Source organism: Festucalex cinctus, chromosome 3 (genome assembly GCF_051991245.1).
Source record: "Festucalex cinctus isolate MCC-2025b chromosome 3, RoL_Fcin_1.0, whole genome shotgun sequence".
NCBI classification, from domain to species: Eukaryota; Metazoa; Chordata; class Actinopteri; order Syngnathiformes; family Syngnathidae; genus Festucalex; species Festucalex cinctus.
The window spans coordinates 1242635-1261636 of NC_135413.1; the positions used below are offsets into that span (position 1 = coordinate 1242635).

General features: G+C 41.1%; 1 protein-coding gene across 7 annotated transcripts in view; it reads right to left on the reverse strand.

The window, feature by feature from the left end:
* cdk10 (cyclin dependent kinase 10) overlaps positions 1–19002 on the reverse strand; it is a 175147-nt gene that overhangs the window by 68696 nt on the left and 87449 nt on the right. For 5 of the 7 annotated variants that reach the window (XM_077518133.1, XM_077518134.1, XM_077518135.1 and 2 more), the window contains 4 exons: positions 16306–16358; positions 15989–16058; positions 15304–15363; positions 12137–12280 (listed from right to left, as the gene is read on the reverse strand). In XM_077518133.1, the coding sequence (XP_077374259.1) occupies positions 12137–12280; positions 15304–15363; positions 15989–16058; positions 16306–16358 (327 nt within the window). The remainder of the gene's footprint in view (positions 1–12136; positions 12281–15303; positions 15364–15988; positions 16059–16305; positions 16359–19002) is intronic. The other 2 variants (XM_077518137.1, XM_077518136.1) reach the window with 1 other exon arrangement.

Here is a 19002-nt window from a genome sequence, read left to right on the forward strand (position 1 = left end):
AGAAGCTGTTAATGAACTTAAAATTGCTCACGCCTCTGTGCAAAAGCTCTTATCAGAAGAGGATAAAGAAGAGGACTATCATGACTGGTATGAACCCAGAATAACAAATCTGAATTATTTCCTGAAAGATGTTGAAACATGGAAAAGAGAAGTTGCACAATCCAAAATTAGACCTCAGGATAGCATATTAAATGTCTCGCGCAAATCCAAATCTTCTACTGGATCAGGATCTTCAAGATATTCTTCCTTCGCCTTCCTGGAGTTAAAAAAAAAAGAGGCCCAAAGCAGAACAGGCTGCTGCAAGAGCACGAGCTGCTGCATTGAAAGAAAAATACAATTTGCAAATGGAGGAGACAAAATTGAAAGCAAAGATGGAACAAATAGAATGGGAAGCAGACTTTGCCGCAACAACTGCCAAAATAAAAGCACTTCAAGGCAAGGCAAGGCAAGGCAAGTTTATTTGTATAGCACATTTCATACACAAGGCAACTCAATGTGCTTTACACAAGGAAAGACAACACATAGGCATCAAGAAACAGCAGTTAACATTCAGAGGAAGAAAAATAAATGAAAATAGGTTACAAAATTTACCCAAAAAAACATATAATAATCTTAAAACATTATTCAACAAACTTTAAAACATTTAACATAAGGAAGTTTGAAATAATAAAAAAAAACACTTCATTAAAGCTGTTTAAAAGTCCCTAATCAAAGGTATAAGAAAAAAGCAAAGTTTTTAACCTGGATTTAAAAGCATTTACACTCGGGGCTGACTTCACTTCTGTTGGTAGCCTATTCCATCTGTGTGCAGCATAATAGCTAAATGCAGCTTCACCATGTTTGCTTCGAACTCCGGGTTCCACTAGTTGGCCCAAGTCTGTAAATATCACAGCCCTGCTGGGTTTTTACTCAATCAGCATTTCTTGGATATATTCAGGACCCAAACTATTTAGTGATTTATAGACGAGTAGCAGAACTTTAAACTCGATTCTACAGCTGACTGAGAGCCAGTGTAAATCCTTAAGTACTGGAGTAATATGTTCTGATCTCTTTGTTTTGGTCAGAACTCGAGCTGCAGCGTTCTGAATGAGCTGCAATTGTCTCATGTTCTTTTGAGAGAGTCCAGTCAGAAGACCGTTACAGTAATCTAGTCTGCTGGAGATAAAAGCATGGATAAGCTTCTCTTGGTCTGCTTGAAGCATGCAGTCCTTCAGTCTGGATATGTTTTTCAGCTGGTAAAAGGCTGTTTTAGTGATGAATTTAATATGATTGCTGAAGGTCAGGTCTGAGTCTATTAGTACCCCAAGATTTCGAACTTGGTATTTAGTTTCTAAAGACAGTGACTCAAGCTGTTTTTTTTAACTTCAATTCTCTTTTCTTTATTGCCGAAAACAATGAGCTCTGTTTTGTTTTCGTTTAGCTGAAGGAAATTTTGGTTCATCCAGTTGTTAATTTGCTCTAGAGAATGACACAATACGTTACTAGAACTGCTGTCATTTGGGGACATTGATAAATACAGTTGTGTGTCATCTGCATAACTATGATAGTCAACATCGGCGTTCTGAAGCATTTGACCCTAAGGTAACATATACAGACTGAACAACAGGGGTCCAAGGACTGACCCTTGAGTGACCCCACGTCATGGCCTTTCGATCAGATTCAAAATTTCCAATAGTCACAAAGTAACCCCTTTCCTCCAAATAGGACCTGAACCATTTAAGGACTGTTACATTTAACCCTACCCAAGTTTCCAGCCTGTCTAACAGTATATTATGATCAATCGTGTCAAATGCTGCACTGAGGTCCAACAAGACAAGCACCGATACCTTCCCTGCATCAGTGCTCTATCTTATATCGTTTAGTACTTTAATCAGAGCTGTTTCTGTACTGTGATTAGGTCGGAAACCTGACTGGAATTTATCCGAAAGTCCATTTATGCTCAAGAAATTGCTGAGTTGATTAAAAACCACTTTTTCAACTATTTTAGTTACGAAGGGAAGGTTTGCGATTGGTCTATAATTTGCTAGCAGGGAGACATCCAGTGTTCTCTTTTGTAGAATGGGCTTGACGGCGGCTACTTTCAGATATTTAGGAAGCTCACCTGATTGAAGTGAGCGATTAATTATTTGTTGTAAATCGATCTGAACAGATTTCACAATGGTTTTGAAAAAGCCAGATGGTATTGAGTCAAGACAGCTTGTGGAAGGTTTCAATTGCTGAACCAAGTCTACTACAGTATTTTGATCCACTGAGTCAAATTCAGTCATGGTAATTAAATTATTTCTAGGTGATTTTAAGTGCTGCATCATTTTGTTATTTTGCTGGTTTACAATGTTTGACCTGATGGCTTGTACTTTTTCACTAAAGTAGCAGGCAAGTTCATTGCATTTATCTGTTGAGAGGAGTTCTGGCGTTGTTTGATTTGGGGCATTTGTGAGTTTGTCAACCATGGCAAATAGTGCGTGTATTGTTGAGGTTACTAATAATAATTTCAGAAAAGTGTTGTTGTTTTACTATTACCATTACTAACTCTTGGTTAAAATGACAAAGACATTGTCTGTACATGAACTTGGAGTTTAGTTTTTCTCCACTTTCGCTTGGCTTTTCTGCATTTAGATTTCAAAGTCATTATGTTGTTAGCACACCTCCAAGGTGTTTTAGTTCGCTCAGCTTTTCTGCATTTAGATTTCAAAGTCATTATGTTGGTAGCACATCTCCAAGGTGTTTTAGTTCGGGATGAAATGGTCTTAGTTTTAATAGGAGCAACAGCATCCAAAACATTTGAGATTTTTGAGGTGAATTCATCCAGAAGTTCATCAACGGTCTCTGCATTTAGAGTTGGTGATGCAGCCATTAATTCCAGAAACATGTTGCTTGTATTCTCATTTATGTACCTTTTTTTTAATAGAGACAGTAGTTGTTTGAACTTCTGGGATTGTTTGTAATTAAAAAAACACACAGGAATGATCTGAAATAGCCAGATCTTTCACCTCAACAGATAAAATGTGAACACCTTTAGAGATGACGAGATCAAGAATGAGACCTTGATTGTGTGTTGGACCTTTTACATGTTGTGACAGACCAAAAGTATCAAGTATATCACAAAATTCTTTGGTATTTTTATCCAAGTTGTTGTCAACATGAATGTTAAAGTCTCCAGTTAAGACCAGATAGTCATAGTCGGTACAAATTATTGACAGCATTTCTTCAAATTCCTCCATGAATCTGCCTTTTTGTTTTGGAGGTCTTTCAACGATGACAATGACGATGTTGGGCTCACCTTTTACCAAAAGACTAAGATATTCCAATGAATTAAAGGCTCCCAATAAAATTTCTTTACACTGAAATAGAGATTTAAAAATGGGAGCAAGTCCACCACCTTTTTTGCCATTACGACATTTGTTCATGAAACTAAAATTTGTTGGTGTTGCCTCATTCAGAACAGTGTTGCAGGAACCTTCTGTTAGCCATGTTTCACTGAGGAGAAATAAGTCAAGCTCATATGTCATAATAATGTCATGAATCAACAATGATTTGTTAACTAGTGATCTTGTATTTAGCAGCGCTAGTCTCACAGTGGTAATCGGAGACGCTGGTTTAGTCAGAGGTTGACAACCTATACTGACTAGGTTTGTAGCTTCTGACTTATTTCTTCTCATTTCTTTTGTCAACTTTCTATTTCTTGTTATCACAGGAATTCTACAAGCTTCCTTGGGTCCTGACTTATTCTGGGACCCAAAGCATATCAGACCAAGCTGTTGTTGAGATTCTCCATGGCCAAAGATGGAGGTCGGCGGGTGGGGAGCTGTTTGCTGAGGCTTGGTGGAGTCAGACGATTAGTAGATAGCTGAATGTGGCATCTTGGGGGGAGCATGGGCGAACAGTCATCAGTAGACAGCTGCCTGTAGAGACTTTTATTTAGCTGTATGGAGAGATTGACCAGATTGCTCAACCTATTGGTGAGACTCGATGGCGAGTCAGTCATCGGGTCATTCGGGGGTGGTGCACAGCGCGGGGTGCGTCCGGCATTGAATCCGGTAGTGGCGCTGTCTGGCAGGCGTCGCTTGGGGGCGATGAACAGCGCAGGGGTGCATCTGGTAGTGAAAATGGTGGTGGTGGTCGTGGTGGTGTTTGGTAGGCGTCGTTCGGGAGCAGGGGAGCTGGATGGTCGGTGTTTGGAGTGTGGGCAGACGAGGACAAATCAATCTGTTCTGAAGGGCAGGGAGTGGAAGATATCTTAGAGATTAAGAGATTCTTATCGGTTGTTGTGTTTCATGTCCTTTATTTTGGGAACATAGCCTCCAGTGATGCACGCTATGGAAGATGTTGGCTGTCAGTAATCTGACTCCCTGCTTATTGAGATAAATCCCATTGCGTTGGAAAAGATGGCGACGTTCACAAAACATAGAAAAATTGTCAATAAAGTTCACTGAGTAAGAAGCACAGATGCTTTTCAGCCATCTCGAGAGTGACATAATACGACTGAAATGCTCATCACCTGGTCGGACAGTAGGCAGAGGACCACACAGAAAAACCTCTGCATTTAGGCATGTCATCTTGTGTAGAAGGGTAATAAAGTCTTGCTTCAGTATCTCTGACTGTTTTTTCAACACATCGAATGCTGTGTGAATCACAATCGATCTCACAGTAGGGTAGTCAGTAGCAATCTTGTCGACTTTTTCAAAAATGTCCAGCACCAGGTCATTAGCAAAACACAGAACTTTAGTGTTTTTTCTGCTGCACAGAAGTTTAACACCAAACAAGGCTTTGTCGCCTATTATCAGTGTTTGTGTCTCAGTAGCTGAACGCATTTGCTGAGAAGGTCCGGTTTCATACCTTTGACTGGTGCTGTGATCCCCCGAGGCTTGCTGGCTCGGCGACAGCACGGCAAACCTGTTTCTCAGTTCGATATCAGTATTTTGTCTTCGTCGGCCAAGAGACGGTTTCCTTTTTCTTGCTGGTACCAACGTCCAAGACTGATTTCTTGGGGTTGAGGTAGCCTTTTGCATAGGCCGACGTGTTTCCTCAGCCATTAGTTGGCGGTCAGGTCCAGCTGTTGGGCGACGACTCCTCAATTTTGGCTTTGCTCCCAGCACATTCCACAGAGGGTCGGTGGATGGAGCTAGCGGTTTGTTAGCATGCTCATGACCACCGTTTGGAGACATTGGCAGTGTGGTGTCATTCCACGATTTTCCATTCACCTCCACAAACATTTCAAGGCGGTGCATTCTTGTCTCCAGCACTGCCATCTTCTGAAGAAGTTTGTGGTATTCATCGGTCGAGATGGAAGGCATCATTCGTCCAGCCATGCTGCTAGTAGCAGTCGCGTGCTGATTAGCAGGCCATGCTCACATTATCGTGAAGAGTTTCCAAAAAAAATGTTGAAAAATACACCCAGCTGGTTGTATCTACCAAACAAAAAGGTAGTACAGCCACATAGAGGCAAATGTCCAGGAAAAATCCCAGCAAAAGAAAGAAAAAAGCAGTTATCAGATGAAAGAATGCAAAGCAAAGCAGGAGCAGAGCAGATTGCGTCTACACACTACGCAAGCAGGAAGCAGAAGAAAAAGGCAATGAATTTCAAGGCAATGAAATGATCCAAGAAGCCGATGTAACAACTATGGCCTATGGCCCAGGCCACCCTCTAATTTTTTTTTTTGTTTGCTTCTTCAAAAGCAAACTCTGCAGTCACATAAACATTCCACAGCTCAGACAGGATCTAAGCTTGGTTAGCTCTGCAGGTGGTCACACAACCACCAACAAAGCTCTTTTGAAGCCGCTGACCAGGAGACAAAGGAATCTATGCGTCTGCCGAAGGAGTCTATTCGGGACCCGACTTCCCGGAGCCCGAGAAACGCCTTCAATGAATTGGAATATACAAACGACTGATCAAAGGAATGTTTAGGAAAGTTTCTTATCAACCAGGGGGGACTCTCTGGCGTCACCCCTCCAGGGGGCACTCCTGGAATGCCTAGATGGAGCAACAGCACCGTCAAGTGGTGAAACTTGGAACTATTCTTTGTGACAATTCATACAAGTAACCGCATTTTACACATTTATACCATGATAATTCTTGACAGATAATTGAACTACGAATGATTCATGTTATGTTTTTGTGTGTATGAACGTCCTATGTCATCTGTACTCCATAAGAAATGAAAGGTAATCAATATCTTTCAGTTCAGTCAGATTAGGCTCAAGAACGACCTCACAAATTAGTTTATGATGCATTAATTACGATGTGTGCTAAACGGGTTGTGTGGGAAAACTGATTTGCCAGACTGACCAAATTTAATGCCAAATTATTAATCCCTTTAATAATTTGCTGCGTGAGCGAACAGAAGGGTTTTCCACTCCCTCCTGAAGCCCCACCCATAGACTTTAAAAAGACGAGAGGATCTCTCTCTCTCTAACTCTCCTCTTCTTCCGATGCTCTTCTTCCGATCCACTGACTCAAAGACAAGAAACTTGTCCAGCACGTGGCCCCCTTTTGTTCCTGGCAGAAACCATTGCCACGAGAGCCGACGCTCGCTCCACGCCACGCCAAAGCAAGTGCAAACTGCAACGCTGACCCCAAAGAGACTCTTTTACTCCTTTTTTCTTTGTTTTCCTTTTTTTTCCCCACCATCGGTGACTGTCCGCCAGCAGCGAGCTCCGCGGCCCCGGGGTACACTTGCAACATACCGCCGGACTCAAGGTTGTGCACCTAAGCCGCACCGCATCTCACCTGCTATTCGGTGGTGCCCCGCCGCTGTGCAAGCGCACCTCCAACTGCGGGTCTTCTCCGTACGCAGGCACGCCGCGAACCGAGCTCCAACACCTGGAGTCGGAAAGCTGTCCGGCAGAACCAAACTCGCCGGGGAAACATCTCGCCGACCAATCAAGGGACGAGCCGCGCAACTACGTCAGCCCCCGAGCGGCTCCCTTGCTCACCTGTGGAATAGCCCCTTTTTGATTTTTCTTGCCTTTTTGAACGAACATTGACTATTTTTCCCCCTTTTCCAAAGACCTCCCGTTTCTGCTCGTTCTACGCAGTATCCAACTCGTAAGTGCACATTTGATTTCCTCCAATTCGGCATACCGCTGTGTGCAACTTACATTTGAAACATATCACAGACCTGGCAAGTTAAATTTCTCTTTTTTCCTGTTTCCTTATTCGTTCGCATTCTTTCCCTATTTTGATTAGCTTTATTTGATTTCTTTTCTCCTGACGGTAGGATAGTTAGTTAGGCAGTGTTTTGATTCTGTAGTGTAGCAATGGTGAATAAATGCATGTTTTATTAACTCTATTCTGCCCAAGTCATCTGTGTTTCCGAGTGGATTATTATTCTTTTGTTAGTACAACGAACCACTGAATATCGAGTGTGGCGACTTTAGATTATAAATGACTGATGAAGAAAGGATTTTGGTCGTTGTTTGCTCCTGTTAACCCAAAGCAAAGCCAACGTGGTGCCCCTAGAGGATATCGAGGTAAATACAATTTACCTCCGTAACGTCCAGATTAATAATTCGTCTAAAAGACGACCCAATTATCGCTACACCGATGATGGCATGAATGAGTATTATGATTTGCAGCATGATCAAGAAACAGTGATTCCAGTGAAGAAGGATTTTATACAGTTATGTGCGAAATCTGAAGCGCCACTTCACCAAACCCTTTTTAGACCTCAAGTCTCAAAACCTCAACATAAAATGCTGCTAATAATCTGGATGTTGTCATCCAAAGACAAGACAACATAGCTGAACTCATCCTCTCACAGTAAACCTGTCTATGTTGCCGACAAGAGGGGTTCCTGTGTTTCATGGCAACCCTTTGGCATATCTGTCTTTTATCCAGGCATTTGAACATTTAATTGAAGTCAGGACGAGAAATAATCAGGACAGACTATTATCTTCAGCAGTTCTGGTTTACCGAGAGACTTGGTTCGGAGCTGTTCCTCAGCCACCTCCGGAGCATAATCCTCATAAATCTGGACAGGAGACCCGCAATACTGTAGCGTGGCTCGCTTCTTACGTGCTTCCCGTATGATGAGCTCCTTTCTCTGGTAGAGGTGTAGACGAATGATCACCGGCCGCGGGCGCGATCCAGGTTGCGGCTTGGCGACGAATGCTCTGTGTGCACGGTCCAGTTCAGGGCGAGATTGCAGGGTAGCTTCGCCAAACAGCTCCATTAAAAGGTCGGAGAAAAAAATCTGTCAGGTTGGGACCCTCCACGGACTCCGGGAGGCCAATGATCCGGATGTTATTCCAACGACTCCAATCCTCCAAGTCCGTGGCTTTAGCCTTTAGCTTAGCACAGCTATCAGCTAACACCACACATTTCTCCTCCAGTACTTGAAGTCGCTGGGTATTTTGGGCTGAAACATCTTCTAAGGACTCAACACAATGTCCATGCTCAGCCACCCTGGACTGTATTTTGTCCAGTTTAGCTTCCACCGCAGCGAACGTATTTTTAAAGTCGGCCACAATGCTAGCCCTATGGTCTTCAAGGAGGCTAGATATGCTAGTTATACAAGCACTGCAAGACGTTGAGGCATCTACCTCGGCTTTTTGCTGTAATTTCGAATATTTTGACATCTTGCACAGACGGTTTAAGTGTACAGTCGACTATAAACCAGTTTAAATTATAGAGTAAAAAAAAAAAAGGTCTTATTTCCAAAAAATAAGTTTGAGCTACGGGAGACTAAGACCACGATGCACTCACATGCTCACCCACCCGGAAGTCCGGACACGGGGACTTTCGAACGTACCCTTTAAACATACTGCAGAGGGAGCATTAATGCACTTGTGCCGTGCGAGCGGTATTTTTTTATTTTTTTCCACCAGAATGCACTTGAAAGTTGGCCGCGTTTGCGAGTGAAATGCTCGCAGTGTCCAGCCCTGCTGTAGCTCAACCTTTCTTCCACATACATTCAGATATTAGCATTCAGCCGCTATTTGTAGTTCAGCCATGTACAAAACTTTTAAATATGAATACGTCATTAGCTATGAGTTTGAACATGTCAATTTAGCCCAGTGGGTAGTGCCTGCCGTGGTGGCAAACTCCACTTGGACCACATTTAAGTACAGTCAATGGTTCGGTTCAATGCCAACTGACTATCGTATCAGGAAATGGACTATAATTTTGCTGAAATTATTAAATACCACAGAGAGATTACAATTCAATGTAGCCACGAGGAGGCACAAGCCTTCTTCTGCCGGTCCCAAGCCCGGATAAATAACAGGAGGAAGTGTCAGGAAGGGCATCCGACGTAAAACTTTGGCCAAACCAAACATGTGAATCAAATATATGACTTCAATACCGGATCAGTTGTGGCCCGGGTTAACAACGACCGCCAACGGTGCTGTTGACCTACAGGGTGCTGGTGGAAATTGGACTACTGTTGGTCGAAGAAGGAGAGGAGAAAGGTGTGTTCGTAGGAAGAAAGAGAAGAGGAACACCACGAGTCTAGGACTTAGAGTAGGGACTTTGAATGTTGGAAGTATGACAGGAAAAGGTAGAGAGCTGGTTGACATGATAAAGAGGAGGAAGGTGAACATACTGTGTGTTCAGGAGACCAGGTGGAAAGGGAGCAAAGCTAGAAGTTTAGGAGCTGGTTTCAAATTGTTCTATCATGGTTTAAATAGGAAGAAAAATGGAGTAGGAGTTATCGTGAAGGAGGAGTTTGTTAAGAACGTCCTGGAGGTAAAAAGAGTGTCAGATAGGGTGATGAGCCTGAAGCTAGGAATCAAAGGTGTGATGATAAATGTTGTTGGTGGGTATTGTTGAATTGAGTAGATTGAGCAGGGTCAGATGAAACGCCATATCATGTAAAATGAAATAACAAATTAATGGGCTAGACTCAATTCTTAGTTAGAGACCAATAGGTGTCTACAGGACTGATAAATATTCTTTGGCCTCTGGGTGTAATTCCTCAAAGTAACCACCAGATGCCGCCAAACCTGTACAACTAAGCCACCCACTCAGCATTGCCCGGACATTCTATATAAGATACAAATTAAATATAAATAAATGATATCCTGAATTAAATAATAATACACAACACAATCTATATTCGATAATTGTTAACCTGATTTTTGGATCAATGTTTGTAACACATTGAAAGCCAACTATGAAGTTTTCCTGTCTTTCTTTTTCTTTTCTTTTATTTTATTTACAAGCGATACTGTCTTTTATCGCTGATAATATTGCTGTAACTGCATTGAAAAGATTATCTGTATGTATTGTTTGATTTAACAAAGATATATACAAGATGTGCAACAGAGATTAGAATTAACCTGTTAAGTTCAAGCTGAGAGAATTTGGGATTTAACATGTCAGGTATATATATGTTATTCATGCTTGCTTAATTAATATATATATGATTTTATTTATTTTAACGTTCATCATTTGTCGAATAGAGCTGAAGACCTTGACATATTTTCATGTATGACTCATCATGCAACGCTGTGTATCCATGACACATTTGTAAGGAATGTATGACCTCATCATGACTCATCTTCATGGCTCGTCTGTGGAAGATTACTGGAAATGAGTCCCAGCAAGTGCGCTGTGATATGAGAAGGTGCGCGGAGAGACATTCACCGGAAGGAGTCAGTGGTGTGGCCCAAGAGTATAAAAAGCCGACACCAACTCTGAGCTAGGCCCCCTTTTCACCCTGCGATGTGTCTGTACAGAGTGCATTCTCGAAGATGGAATATAACTGCCTGCCTGGACTTTGGATTTTTACGAAGGACTGGGATTAAGCTGTGACTGGAATCTTTTCTTCAATGATTGGTAATGTACAAATCTTTTAGCAATAATGATGTATAATAGGAAGATATGAATGACTAATCGCGTGTTAGGGTGGGGGCCATTTAATACACTCTCATATCTTTAAAATTATTTTCAGCCAAAAACATCTTATTGTCGATCAGGTCTTAAGCTTTTCCGAGGAATGATCAATCTTGTAAAGCTTATTGTAAAAGGTTATATTATTCCTAATCTCCTGTTTTATTTTGTTTTATTTTATTTTATTTTATTTTATTTTAATTTGATTGATTTAAAGTTTTATTATTAAATGTGATTTTATGATTTATATTGGTTGTCTTATTATCGTCAATAAAATTATTTAAAAGACAAAGTTCGTATTAATCATTCTACTATCTTGTCTCATATTGTTTTGATTTTATTATATTTATTTTCGGACGTTTTAATAAGTCCGAGGTCGTTCTATAAGACCTTATTATTTGTTTATGATTTTATATTTATTTTTGGACGTTTTAATAAGTCCCTTTCATTTGTTTATGATTTTATTTTTATAAGGAGGTCGTTCTATAAGACCTTCTCATTTGTTTGTGATTTTATTTTATTTATTTGAGGTCGTTCTATAAGACCTTCACATTTGCTTATGATTTTATTTTTATTCTTTGGTCGTTTTATAAGACCTTAATGTTTGTTTATGATTTTATTTGGGACGTTTGATGAGCCCTCATTATTTTTTTGATTTTATTTTATTTATTTTGGACATTTTATGAGTCCACCTCATTATTTTTTCCAAGACGGACAACAGTAACGGACGTTTGGAGGAAGGTAAGTGCATTTGAATAACCTCTAACCAATGCTTCCATCTGTATTAATATAAGTCAAATACTCCTGCTTGATATGTAACAAATCCGTATGATCCTAACAAGGATTATTAAATTACTAGGTCAATAACAAATGCAAACAACTCAGAGAAGTGGAGCTGCCAATGAAGTGAGGTGTACATGCTAGCATTCCTGGGCTCTGTGTGTGTGGTTACTCACTCAGGATTGATAGGTGTATGAAAACGGATTGGCCTCATGATAAGATGACAGTGAACAAACCTAGGTGAATCCACTTTGATATATCGGCTTATTTAATTCCCGTCTCCTCACGCTGACGCCTTAGAGCTGGTGAGGAAAAAGGGGAATTTCTTTTTTGTTTTTTTTTTGTTTTTTTGTTTTGTTTTCAAAATCAAAAAAAAAAAAAAAAAAAAAAAAAAAAAAAAGGGGAATTTCTAACCCTTTAATTGGAGAGTCGATCAGGACATATTTCCCGATTTAAGTCCTGCGGGTAAGCGGAAGTTGACAGTATGCGCCACAGAAAGGATGTGAGCTGGAGGAGAAGGAGAACCTTTGGTTGGAACTTGATGAAACGATGCAGAGTATCCTAGAAGTGAGAGAGTTGTCATTGGTGCAGACTTCAATGGACGTGTTGGTGCAGGAAACGGAGGAGATGAGGAGGTGATGGGCAGGTTTGGTATCCAGGAGAGGAACGCTGAAAGACAGTTGGTGGTTGATTTTGTAAAGGATGGAAATGGCTGTCGTGAATACTTTCTTCCAGAAGAGGCTGGAACATAGAGTGACCTACAAGAGTGGAGGTAGAAGTACACAGGTAGACTACATCTTGTGTAGACACTGTAATTTGAAGGAGATCAGTTACTGCAAAGTAGTGGTCGGTGAGAGTGTAGCCAGACAGCATAAGATGGTTGTGTGTAGGATGACTCTGGTGGTGAGGAAGACAAAGAGGGCAAAGGCAGAGCAGAGGACGAAATGGTGGAAGCTGAAAAAGGAAGAGTGTTGTATGACTTTCAAGAAGGAGTTGAGAAAGGCTCTGGATGGTCAGGATGTACTCCCAGATGACTGGACAACGATAGCAAAATGTGATCAGGCAGACAGGTAGGACAGTCCTTGGTGTGTCATCCGGAAGGAAAGGCGATAAGGAGACTTGGTCGTGAAATGAGGAGGTGCAAAAGTGGATCCAGAGAAAGAAGTGTGACACTGAGATGGCTGAAGAAAGTAGACAGAAGTACAGGGAAATGCAGCGTAAGGTGAAAGTAGAAGTGGCAAAGGCCAAACAAGGGGCTTACAACGACTTGTATGCTAGTTTGGACAGTGAGGAGGGAGAGGCTGATCTATATAGGTTGGCAAGGCAAAGAGACAGAGATGGGAAGGACGTGCACCAGGTTAGGATAATAAAGGATAGGAATGGAAGAGTGTTGATGGGAAGATGGAAAGAGTACTTTGAAGAGTTGATGAATGAGGAAAATGAGAGAAAACGAAGAGTATAAGGTGTTACTTGTGGACCAGGAAGTAGCAAAGATTAGTAAGGATGAAGTGAGAAGGGCATTGAAGAGGATGAAGAGTGGAAAGGCACTCGGTCCTGATGATATACCTGTGGAGGTATGGAAGTGTCTCGGAGAGCTAGTAGTAGAAATTCTGACTGGGTTGTTCAACAGGATCTTAGATAGTGAGAAAATGCTTGAGGAATGGAGGCGAAGTGTGCTGGTGCCCATTTTTTAAGAACAAGGGAGACATGCACAATTGTGGCAACTACAGAGGAATAAAGCTGATGAGCCACACAATGAAACTATGGGAAAGAGTAGTGGAAGCTAGACTGAGGGCACAGGTGAACATTTGTGAGCAGCAGAATGGTTTCATGTCCAAAAAAAAAAAAAGGACGACAGATGCAGTATTTGCTTTGAGGATGTTGATTGAGAAGGGACCCAAGTGGAAGAGTGAGGTTACAGGGAGAAGAGACCAAGAAGGTGGAGGAGTCTAGGTATTTAGGGTCCAGTCCAGAGCAATGAAGAGTGTGGAAAAGAAGTGAAGAAGTGTGTGCAGGCAGGCTGGAACGGATGGAGAAAAGTGTCAGGTATGATTTGTGATAGTTTCAGCTAAAATGAAAGGAAATGTTAATAAAACTGTGGTGAGACCAGCAATGTTGTGTGGTCTGGACAGTGCCACTGAGGAAAAGACAGGAGGCAGAGCTGGAGGTGGCAGAGATAAAGATGCTAAAGGTTCTCTTTGGGAGTGACCAGGATGGATAGGATCAAGAATGAGTACATCAGAGGACAGCACGTTAGACGCTTTGGAGATAAAGTCAGAGAGGCCAGACTGAGATGGTTTAGACATGTCCAGAGGAGAGATAGTGAGTATCTTGGCAGAAGGATGCTGAGTTTCCAAATGTCAGGCAGAAGATCGAGAAGAAGACCAAATAGGAGGTTTATGGATGTCGTTAAAGAGGACATGAAGGTTGTTGGTGTGAGAGCAGATGATGAAGAGGACAGGGTTAGATGGAGGCAACTGATTCGCTGTGGCGAACCCTGAAGGGAAAAGCCGAAAGAAGAAGAGACCGACAGTTTACAAGGTTTTTTTTTTTAAATTCTTTTGTCATTTTACTACAATTCCATTTCCTTCATAGGTTTTAGCATTCAGCTATGAGCATGCAGCTTTCAGCATACCCACCCAATTTCCTCAGAAACTGCACTTAGTCTAGTTTATATAGTGAGATGCTGCTTCATAGGGCTGGGTGATAAATCGAATTAATTTGATTAATTCTACCAATATAAAGCACCACAATGTGAAAATGAGTTTAATCATGAAATTGAGGTGCTTATAAACAAATACACATCCCCACCGGCTCGCGTCTGCTTACGCTTGTTGTTTTGGGGTTCTTCGTTTGGTGGCTGGCGCGCTTGCTGATGATGTCACCCTACTATAGCGAAGCTGCGGTATGAGACGTCATCGTTATGTCATACATTATGTCTGCTGCAGAAAACGAAAAGTTGCTGCCTTCATGCGGTATCGTAATTATGGTAAACAGCACATGTCGAGTAAACAATTGCACGTGAACATCCCCTCATGTCGTATTTTCTACTGGAGAACTGGAAATTTATTTTCATACCCGAGTTTCCGAGCTGAGTGAACTTTTCAAGTTTCCACAAACTATGTGGCATTTAGGTTACGCAAAAGCTATAAGTAGCTTTTGTTTTGTTACATAAGCTATTTATGGCATTTAAGTTGAGTAAAAGCTGTGAGTAGGTTTTTTACCCAGCTATGTGGCATTCAAAATCAGTGTACGTTATTGTCTGAACATTTTGCACAGGATTTATTTTTGAATAAATCAAACCTTGTTTAATTTTTTTTTTTTTTTTTTACTTTTGATTAAAATTGTAATAGTCCAGAATGACAGAAAAAAAAAAAGCAGGATATTATTATTTTTTTGGCCATATCGCCCAGCCCGACTGCTTCGTAGAGCGGGTTGTTGTTCCACTGTGCAAAAGTGGACCGTTTTTGGATAAATGCTTTTTCCCGCCCATTGGACGTTCAGCATCTTTGAGGGCTTATAGATCAGTGGACAGTGAACAGTGAACATTCAGCTACTGCATGATGATTGGATGATTCGTCTGAGGCGTATAAAATAAGGTTCCACTCATTTGAATGATCCGCAGACGCCTCCGGTGTAAAGAAACATAAGGAAGACAATTAAGTCGAGCACCATACAAAATTGAGTCTCACCACATATCTAGAGCTGTAGTCTGGGTTTTGCTTCCAAGAAGGAGTTCTGGAGATCTGTACCTGGGGAAGGAAACGGAGGGTACGTGAGGAAAGGATACATTCATTCGGGTCAATGAGAGCCAATGAATGGACGATTAGTGAAGAGGATTAAAAAAAATAAATAAATAAATTGTCTCCAGCCAGGCTACATAAGAATATAACAACTCATTTTCTCCCAAAAGCGTATAAATATGTTTAATTTTAAATATTTTAAGTGTCCCAAAAAACAGCCTCTCTACTGCAGAAAATGGTTAAAGTAATGGTAGATATTACAAAAACATCCAGCAGGTGGCAGCAGAGTATACGAGATCAACCAGGGCCATGTCTAGATCAAGCTGATTTCCACACAATTCTAAACAGATTTGTGAATGATGAAATTTAGCTATATTCTAAACAAAACAGAAACATATAGAAATGTACTTTTTCTTCTTGATGAAAGAAGAGACTAATATTTCTTTTGGTAGGTTCCATGTTTTTATAGCATTAAGAACAATATTCTGTGGGCCTTGCAAAATCAGTCAAAATCCAGTAAAACAGCCAGGAGCGAAGGGGGTTGCTTGAGTGAAAATGGCTGGGAGTGAATGAGTTTAGAAGCATATTTGTCATCTCCTCACATACATCAGTTATTCATCCAGGAGACACTCACCACAGTGTAACCACCCTGGGCGTCATGTGTTGCTGGGGGACACCATACATGCGAGCCAATCCAAAATCAGCTGAGCAGAAAAGGAGACAAAAGTGTTTGGAACAAAAACATTTCACATCCAACCACTTTGTGATTTGAGAAATAAACTCATATTTCATTACTGCTTGCCAGTTTCAATTCAGTTTTCTTCATATATTGAGATATAATTTTTATGGTATATTGCACACCCCTAGTAGGAGTAGAACAATGTGATTAATCACGATCACTATTTGGGGGTCATTGTGCCGAATGTGAGCAATGGAAGTATGCTGACTCACCTATCTTAACACAGCCTTTGTCTGTCATCAGAAGATTAGACACCTTTAGGTCCCTGATAATAAAACAGAGTGCGACAATATGACACTTTCATGAGCACACACTTGCAACTATCCAATATAATCAAACACTTTGCTTGTACCGTACCGTATTTTCATGACTATAAGGCGCACTTTAAAATCTTAAATTTTCTCAAAAGTCAACGGTGCGCCTTGTGTGTGGACCAAGGTCCAACCTCTGACTGACTGGGTATGAGGAGACACATTGCTTATATGCATAAACGGTGGACCTGATTGAGGACATAATGAGCGAGAAAGTCAACTGAAAGATGACGACATGCAGATGCTCAAGACACGCCCAGCATGCTGAGACACGAATGAGTCAAATGAAGAGTTCAATTGAAAAGAAAATTAGAGAATGCTGCACACAAAACATGAAGAGGAAAATAAATTAAGAGCCAAGAATGAACAAACACTGCAAGTGTAAAAGTTGTGAAAATAGATAAAAAATAAATAAAGCCAGTATGTTATCAGCGCTCCTCTCGTTCCCTGATTGGTGGACACAGGCCACCAATCAAGGAGGAGCGCTCATACAGCCCATTCTCACATACACACATACGCTGTCAAAAAATAAGTGTGGCAAATGAACGCGGAGCTTGCTATCATTCCGGGAGGCTTGACGAAGGAACTTCAACCGTTGGACATCGGTGTAAACCGGGCGTTTGAAGTCAAGTTGCGAGCAGCGTGGGAGCGCTGGACGACGGATGGCGAACACAGCTTTACCAAGACTGGGAGGCAGCGCCGTGCGAGTTATGCCACGATTTGTCAATGGATTGTGAATGCTTAGGCGAACATGTCTGCATGCACTATTGCTTTCGCAGAAGCAGGCATCATTTCCGATAAGCCACATGACAACGAGACGGAGCCTGCCGTGTTTGGAGTAGGGGTGGGACAAAAAACCGATTCGACCGAACCATCGGTCGTCAAGGGGAGCTAAACGGCCGTATCGGTAGCAGACTTGTCAACCGATACAAAATCCGTCGGGAATCCTTAGATACATTGCTTGTAAAGCTGTGGACCGGATATCGCGTTGCTGTGAATCGGTTGCGAGTGAGGCTTATGGTTTTCATAACAATAGCAAGAGTTCTGCACCGTGCTCTACTTGTTTTGTTTACATTTCAGTAGCAGCACTATTCAAGCTACTTCCGTGTTTAGAGAGAGCTAGCAAAGTAGCGCTCAGAGACGCTTCATTCCCCGGATGTTGTAAACATAATGCAAAGACGTTACGCACCTTGGGGGGGAGCCTACCGTCAACGCCGTGCTCGCGACACGGCGCACGCGCGCACAACGAGTGACAACATGCAACAGCGGAGACAGTTAGCAGAAGCCGGTGCCGTACATCTCGGTATTTCCCATTGCTATCGAGTCCTCTCGGTGCACTTGTATGTCCCGGGCCGGCGTTGGTACTGCGCGCGAGCCAAAAAGAATAACTCCCGTGACGATGCAATGCATGGATTGTCTTAGGGGTGTGAATTGCCTAGTACCTGACGATTCGATTCGTATCACGATTCACAGGTCACGATTCGATTCGATACCGATTAATCCCGATACGAATGGTCACGATTCGATACCGATTAATCCCGATACGAATTTATAAGTCGATTGTTGCGATTTTTTTCCATTCAAATTTAGAAAATACTATCAGTAAATTTGTACATGTACACTGTAAGATTTGTATGAATATATTTATCTAAAACTTGAGGCTTATAACCGTGAGCCACTGTACACAAACAGTCTGCAATCTGTTTCACATTTGAACAGCATTAAAATAAAAATATTAAGGCTTAATGGGCCGTTCATATAACATTCTTCCATGCTCAAGGTGTGAATCCTAAAAAAAAAAAAAAAAAAAAAAAAAAAAAAAAAAAAAAAAAAAAAAAAAAATCGATTCTGCCGATTATTGAATCGATTCGAGAATCGCGCGATGTAGTATCGCGATATATCGCCGAATCGATTTTTTTTTTTAAACACCCCTACAAACGACACAGGTATGTCCCACAGCCAACACACCAGCTATGCTAAAAGCACACTGCAAGTATCTCATTTTTCAGTTCGTGGCTCCCTGTCAATGTACACAACTAGCATGAGCAGCAGGGAACTGAGACGTGCCCGCAATTACGTCATCAAACTCAAAATGAACGACAACCAAAAAAACAAAACAAACAGTCGTGATTCCGTGGTCATCATCGTGTCTCAGATTAAAAAAACAAAAAAAGATGTCATACATTAACCAAAAATGAATGTGTTGGCAAAGAAAAAAAAAAATTGTTCAAAACAAAAATTGTTGATAAAAAGGTTCGGGCACTTTTGGAAATATTTTTGGATATATTAATTTGTTAAAATGTGTTTGATAGATTTATTGTTCCATAAGGTGGCTTCATATTTCTTTTGGCTGGACGGTAGGTTTATTTCATGTCTTAAATTTATGTTTCTGAAATACTTCACAATGTGGACATATTCTGTTTAATTGTGTGGGTGTCTTTTTAAAGGTTAAATATTTATATTTCAAATTTAATTATCAGCCTTTTGTTTTCCTGATCCTGATTTTGAATTAAAAATCCAAACAAAAAACAATTATAACTGTTAATAACAACTAATAAATATTTAAACTGATACATTTTTCAGTCATATCGCCCAGCC